This window comes from Microtus ochrogaster, chromosome 8, assembly GCF_000317375.1.
Source record: "Microtus ochrogaster isolate Prairie Vole_2 chromosome 8, MicOch1.0, whole genome shotgun sequence".
NCBI lineage: Eukaryota > Metazoa > Chordata > Mammalia > Rodentia > Cricetidae > Microtus > Microtus ochrogaster.
In genome coordinates this window covers 78,371,501-78,379,135 of record NC_022015.1, presented here as the reverse complement: position 1 = coordinate 78,379,135, position 7,635 = coordinate 78,371,501, and the positions used below count along the sequence as shown (strand labels likewise).

General features: G+C 45.9%; 1 protein-coding gene across 4 annotated transcripts in view; it reads left to right on the top strand.

Moving 5' to 3' along the window:
• Positions 1-1,632: 1,632 nt before the first annotated feature.
• Sorcs1 (sortilin related VPS10 domain containing receptor 1) overlaps positions 1,633-7,635 on the top strand; it is a 506,327-nt gene continuing 500,324 nt past the window's right edge. For 2 of the 4 annotated variants that reach the window (XM_005352454.2, XM_005352456.3), the window contains exon 1: positions 1,633-2,422. In XM_005352454.2, the coding sequence (XP_005352511.1) occupies positions 1,865-2,422 (558 nt within the window). In that variant the 5' untranslated portion in view covers positions 1,633-1,864. The remainder of the gene's footprint in view (positions 2,423-7,635) is intronic. The other 2 variants (XM_005352453.3, XM_013348176.2) reach the window with 1 other exon arrangement.

Genomic DNA, 7,635 nt, shown 5'->3' with positions numbered 1-7,635 from the left:
GAGGACACGCTTAGGTCCTCAACTTTGATTTCTGATGTGAGCAGTCCCTAAAAATGCACTTCCTTCCTGCTTTGGTCTTCAGAGCAATTTAAATCTGATATTTTATTTTATTTTATTTTGACACAAGATCCCATTCTGTAGCCTAGACACTTCTGTAGCTTTGCTGTGTTCTATCCTAGCCTTGAATCAGTGGAGATCATCCCTGCTCAGTCTCCCAGGTGCTGGGACTACAGGCCTGAGCTGTAGGTGCCATGGGTATGTGACATCTCCCTGGAATGGAGTTTTATCATAAAAGTTGTCCTCTAGAACATTATTAGGAAGGTTCCTCAACCAAATATTATCACTGAGTATCACTGCCCAGTGGGGTTCATGACAAATGTAGATTCTATAGAGTAATATAACAAGTCTAAGTGTCAGAGAACAAAAATCAAATCAAAACTGGAAATTAGCACTATTTTATAACATATTTATCCAATCCATATATATCCCCTCAATAATTTCATAACTCTCATGTGCATAAGAGAATGTTATCTAGAACATGAAAACTGTAAAGAGTTTCAAAGTTATTTCAAACCTTAGAGATAACTATCAATTTGAAAAGGGCTAGGCTTTTGAGAAACTCTTTGGAATTTTCAAAGCCCTCTCACCTACTATAAATCCTTATCTGAACTTCTGAACAGTATCAGGGGATTTGGGGTAGGCTGATATTGTAATCGCAGAATTACAGAATTTAGGAACAGAAAGGATTTTAAAGATCACCTAGTGAACCATTTAATTTAACATGTAGGACGCTGAACTGCCTGAGGTCCCACAGCAAAGGCCACCAGGCACTGACTTGCTCAAGAGGAACAGAATGCGGGTGTTAGCAACCCTGGTTTAGACACTGGTGACACCAGATGATACAAATCCTTTCCTATATGTAATACACAGATCTACAGCAAACCCACAACTCGCATTCACTAAGTCAATCATCTGTAGTTCCTACGGTTCAGAGCACTGTTGCTAAGCCCCGAGAATAAAACCCCAAACATGTCACTTCTTCCAAGTTTAGTCTCCCTCTTCCAAGATGTATGGAGCTACAAAATACTTGGGGAACCTTAACTTTAAAAACGTGTTTTTAAGTGCATTTGGTAGCAATGACTGGGAGGCCAGGGAAAGAATCTAGAGCGGGGACAAATCTTCCCAACTATATACAGACGCATAGACTAAGGAGAACACAAACACACACACACACACACACACACACACACACACACACACACACGCAGAGAGTCAGTTAATTACGTCGCTCTCTGCTGCCTTCTGGGATCTTCCACAAGCCAGGGCACACAAGCTCTTCTCGGAGTAAGGACTAGATGCCAACTCACTCAGTTTAAGAGGGAGAAAGAGCAAGAGCCCACACATCCTTATCTCCTAACTGGAAAAGACCAGAACCGCACCCCCCCCCCCCCGGGGGGACGGGTACTCGGGCTGCTTGCGGTGACTCCGCGGTCCTAGGGGAGGGTGGTCGTGGGCATAGCCGGTGCCCGCAGCCCTGTGCGCAGAGCCCGGAGCCCCGGCAGCGCCAGCCCTCCCTCCCGCGTCGCCAGCCAGCTCGCGGCGCCCGCTCCGCCCGTGACTTCAGTTCGGCTCCACCCCCGCGCGGCGGCGGCTCGCAGCTCCGTCCCAGCCCGCGCGCTCCTCACAAGCCCAGCCCGGGCGAGCGGCAGCCACCTGCCCGGCGCCGCCTCAGCGCGCCCCGCCGCGGCCCAACTTGGATGGAGTTGGGGTCCTGAGCGCACACCCTGCCGCCTTCAGCCCGGAGCCCCGCGCCGCCGCCTGCCTTCGGTCCGAAATCCCCTCTCCGCTCCTCTCCGCTCCCGCGATGGGAAAAGTTGGCGCCGGCGGCGGCTTCCTGGTCAGGCTGAGCGCGCTCCTGGCGGGCACGGGGCTTCTGGTGCTCTTAGCCCCCGGCGTCCTCAGCAGCCGCTCCTGCTGCTCCTCGCAGCACCCCGGCTCGACCCCACGCTGGACCCTGACCCCCAAAGGTTTTCCTCACCCGGGACCGCTGGGTCGGGCTCCTGCCACGCCCCCGCCCCTCCTCATGAGACCCCTGTTCGCAGTGGCCCCCGGGGACCGGGCGCTGTCTCTGGAGAGATCTGGGGGCAGCAGGGTGTCAATGACGACCGCTGCACGCTCTGGCCGAAGGAGACGGAGTGGAGCGGATCCTGTGAAGACTGAACCGGGAGAGGGTGCGAGTCGGAGCCGCCGGGGCATGCTAAGGGATGGAGGGCAGCAGGGGCCTGGGACTGGCGCGCGGGACCCGGACAAAGCCACCCGCTTCCGGATGGAGGAGCTGAGACTGACCAGCACCACGTTTGCGCTGACTGGAGACTCGGCACACAACCAGGCTATGGTCCACTGGTCTGGCCACAACAGCAGCGTGAGTAGAATGGAACTGTGGGCAAAGGGGCCAGAGAAGCAAAGGGTTACTGTCCGCTGTGAGATTTGATGGAGAATGTGGGGGAAAGAGGGTTCTGGACTTGGGAATTGCTTCACAGTGAAGACTTCCCAGCGGGCCTCCCTCAGGAGTTAATGGTGCCTACTAGGGAGCCCTCCCACCCCCAACGACAGAGTTTTCTCCAAATCACAGGGTTCAAACTGGAACTGAACAGGCAGATCTATTATTATTATTATTATTATTATTATTATTATTATTATTATTATTATTATTATTATTATTATTATTATTTCTTCAGTGACACTGGAGGGTCGAACTGAAGACCAAAAACGGGAGTGTGGGGGTGTGCTAAAGTAGTTTTAATACAGAGATGAAAGGGTTAAATATCCAACCCCACCGAAATTCCCTTAAGGACTTTTCCTTACCTGGATAGATTTATGGAGTGCACTGCACAGAGAAGTCGCGTGTGGGGGCTTTTTATTTTATTTTCATACAGAACACATATCCCCTTGTTCCGCCCGAGAGAGGCCAACTGCAGTGCGATATTAGGTGCCCCTTTTATTATTATCTATTTGTGGACCAAATGGATGCAAGTTTCAGCGCAGAGCCTCCCCAGCATCTTCCGACAGCATTAGCAAGTGCGTTTTGAGAAGCAGGGCTTTTCTAGCCCATGAAAGGGCAGTTGTTCTCAGGCATGGTCAGCCTGGGGAAGATCAGCTAGATTTCAGGGACAACAACAGGGAGTTCTTTTCCTACCGACTGACCTCCTCTAGAGAAGAGCTCAAGTAAAGATTTGAATTTCCCTTGTGAAGACAGGGAAGAGATTTCAGGCCCCGGGAGATTTAGGGTGCAAGTCACTGATTCTGTCAGGAGATTCAGATTTGCAGAAAAGCCTGTGCATTTGAAATCTGAGGAAGCTGTACAGTTTAAGCCAAACGTAGAAACTTCAATGCTCTGAAATAGTAAAGGACCAGCTTTGATGGTAATAACTAGACGATTTAAAAGTATATGTGTAAAGTTCTCCCGACTGCTGTGGAGCCGATGAGCAAAGTTAAAGGCTTAGAGAAGGGGAGGAGGGTCTCAGTTGCAGCTTCCATTGGATGATAGAGATCGAGTCTACAATGTGCAGGCGATGCAACCTGGTACCTTCGTAAATGTTTTCTGTTGTGGTGCGCATGCCAGGAACGTTGCCAACAAGTGCCACTTCGCTGAGCTGTGTTCATCGCTGGGTTTTTAATGAGAGTTGAGAAGGCTTTGATGCACAGTGTCATGTATTTGGTGATCTAGCCTAGCCTGTACTGAGGACAGCAGCTGGGTTTCTTTACAATGCAGCCTTCGAGATAGAGAGGCAGAGGCTGCTGTTCCAGGTGGTTCTCACGAACGGGCTCAATAAAAAATAAATACATAAATAAATTGAAAAAAAGCTGCAATTTTACTCAAGTTCTGGATACTCTTATCCTGGTTCATCATGTCTTTTTATATCATAACTGCTAAAAGTTGATCCTTTAATGTTTAAGTACAATCTTCCCATGCTGGCTGATTAACTCGGGGTCCCTTAAGTGATTAACTCAAAGCTCTGGCTTTGGGGGGAGAGATTTTGAATACAGCAAATGTATGAGGTCTCGTATTAAGAAGAAAAAAAGAAAGATAAAACTTTGGACCCAAACTCTTCCTGGCTTTTAATGTAATTCAAGCTGTAAAATATCACTTATCCATTAGCCCTCTACTTTAGTTCATCTCTTAAAAGATCTTGGAAAGAGAATACATGTTTGGCAAATTTTAACCTCCAGTTCAGAAATGGCGCCAAGCACTGCCAGCTTTTAATTTCTTTTCGATGCATATGAGTTGATTGGGGCTTCCTAGTGCTAGGGCTTAGACAGGGAGATGAATCTAAGAAGATGCAGAAAATAATGATGATGGTGAGTGTTAAAGGTCGGAACACTCAAATTATGTTGACCACAGGGTGAGACTGTGATCCTCTGATGTCTCATGTTCCATGGCACCCTCCTCTACCCCTCCCCAGGCCCTGCTCTGAGACTCTCACAGAAGTACTTCTGCTGGTATATTATGTATTTGTGTGGATGATGAAGAAAGAGATGTTTATGCAGGTCCATTAAATAACACCAGTCCTGCCTCTCTGGACCAGACTCCTCGCAGATAGAAAGATTACATTATGTTGTACAGGGGAAAGATTCAGAAAGACGCTTTTGGACAGCATTGTGCAATGAAAGTAGAGGGAGAACTGAATTCCAGAGCAGCTCCTTGGTGTTTGATCAGGGCTTGTTGTTCATGCTGTGGGTTTAGAATCCATCTAAAGAGGGGGAATGCGTCTAGATTACTTTCCAAGAATTCCAGGACAAGTTACACATAACTGGGGACTGTGACTGAAATACTTTGGACCTGTTCTCAATTTTATCATATTTATCCAGAGTGAGAGATCTACTTATTTAAACCTAAGGGCAATATTAGGGAATTCCCGTGTTTTCATACCTAGATATCTCCACTGTCCTGAGTCTCCTTTCCGGGTCTCAGGGATACATGTAACAAGATTCCAACGCCTTTGTCACATTAGATGAAATCCTTTGATTACAATAACACCGGAGTCCAAGGTGCAAATGCATGCCAATTATAGGCTGCCTGCCGGATTGGTGAGAAACTCTGAACGGGTCTCTCATCTCCTTTCCTTCTTTTTCCTGGCCCGTCAGCTACTGGGCTCATGCAGTTGTGTAGAGACATAGTTGCTGTGCCTCATCCGTGGGTGTGATTTACTTCCTCCACACTGCAGTCTTCTCCCTTGATGGAAACCGTTGCTAGAGTTGGTGGAACACCTGGGGGGATCTTCTGGCATGAAAGGTGCTGGGTATGAATCATTTGTCATAAGCTTAGTGTCATAAGCAAGAACATATTGTCCCTATCCTACTCATTCCAGGCATGCTGTGCCCTGATCTAAATTTATGTAGTAATCCTTGGAGTGTGGCAAATGTATTTGTCTATAGATGCGTTTATGGTGCTTTATGTGTTGATACTTTCATCCCAAGGGATTTTAGAGTGTTATACTTACTGATCTATAAAATCCCTTGTAGGTGGGAAGTAGGTGACAAGTGTTAATATCTCCCTTTCATATTTTTTTGCTGGAGTTAGTTTGAAGATTTCAGTTCATCACCCAGGCTTTTTCTCACTGGCAATAGTGCTAAGTGACTGGTTAACAGAACTTTTTACTTAGATTTTCCACCACGAGAACTTTTATGTTGTCCTCTTCAGAGAGTATGACAGCCTGGTCAGCATTCATGGGTCACTTTGCCTTTAATGGTTTCTAGAGTTGACATTTCTAAAGAACCTAACCGAATAAACTGCGTTCCCACTGGGGCATGCCGGGTGTCTTTCATTCACCATCCTACCTAATCATGTTGAGTAGAAGTTCTTACATAGAAGAGGAAGCTGAGGCTCCAGCAGGGTAAAAGAGGAGCAGGAGAAAATCATCCATGAATGCACAAAGCAGGAAAGAAGCTTCTGTAGTCACTGCTCTGACACCCCCAAAACAGCTTGCCTTGTGGGTTTTTAAGTAGACAGACCCTCGAGCCTTTGGACTCTGTATACTCACAATCCCATTGTGAGTTGGTGTTTGATGGCGATAGGAAGGCATCTTCTGGACTGAAGGCTTCCTCTCCTTGAGGAAAAGCGAGTGCTTTACTGTATGCCTGTCATCACATAGTCGCTCTAAGTAGGGAGTTGGTTGTTCTCAGCCACCCACCTCTTCATCTTTTGTGAGAGGTGGAATTTGCACCTGGTGATTCTAGAAGGGTAACCTGAGATCATTCAGCTCTGTGCTTATCTTTGGGAAGAGATTCTTTCTTCTTATTTAATGGCATATCAGATCTTATAAAGGGTAAGGAACGTGTCAGTAATTTGGCAAAATGTTTTAATACGTTGCTCCCCTTCTCTCTTCTCCAACCTGACTCATTTTTATTTTTAAACAAAGTGGAAAAAGATTTTTAGCTTTCGTTAGCAAGCTGACATTCTTACTTCTCCGGTGGGTCCTTTATGCTTTTAATGAACGCTGATGTGATGTGATGTGGGGCTTAGGGGGCAACAGTGTTAGAAGCAGATGGATCTGAGTCCCTGTCTCAACACTCCTGATTGCCACCACATTGTTTAGAGAAATCACTTGAGTTCTTTGGGACTTAGGCCCCTCTTCTGAGACACTAGAGTGGCATGTCTTCTATAGCACTTTTTTTCCTTTGAAGATTTCATGTCAAGTATATTAAGTACTTTGTGTTGGCAAGTACTCAATAAGCAACCCCTCTTTAGGTGAAAAGAAGAGGTCTTTTTTTTTTTTAAACTGGTAATTAAGAATGACAGATTAGAGAGCTGGTTGCTTGTATGCAGTCACATCATGCTGTAATTTCATGTCCTCGATTTCATCCTCTGCAATGATTTGAACAAATTAGATCATGGCCGTGTTCCTTAAGATTGACTCCATGCTTCACTCAACATGCAGACTGCCGAGGTCCACCTCATTTGTGTGGACAGAGAGGCTGAGATTTAGACCTGGCACAATGTTCTATATTTCTTGTTTCTCATGGTTCTCTCCTCCTTCCTCCACAACACCCATGTGCAGATTTGTTTCTGAGGTATCACATACTTTTTGAGCTCTCCATAGACATTCGTTTCAGCCTGTGCTTATGGATTTACAAAAGCATATGGTTTACTGGATTATTTTCATCACATCTGAGTGTTAATAATGTGCTATTTTTTGTATTGAAGGCCAGGAAAATGGTAAAATTGGAAAGTGAAAACGTCTTAGATGTTCGACGGGAATTTTCTAGAGTAAATTAACTCTAGGAAGTCTATTTTTTCAAGTAGTTCCTTAGACATTCATAGGCTGGGCTGAAATTGAAGGTGAAGTAAATGAATTTACTAAGGGCTGACTGACATGTGTCGGACTGACTGATATATCTCAACATTATGAGAGCCTTCCACGAATTGCATTTACTTTTAAGTCTACAAATACTCATTGTTCACTGGCCTGGGGTTGCTTGCAGAGTGGAACACACACAAAAAAAAGAAAGAAAGAAAGAAAGAAAGAAAGAAAGAAAGAAAGAAAGAAAGAAAGAAAGAAGGAAGGAAGGAAGGAAGATGGGAAGGAAGGAAGGAAGGAAGGAAGGAAGGAAGGAAGGAAGGAAGGAAGGAAGGAA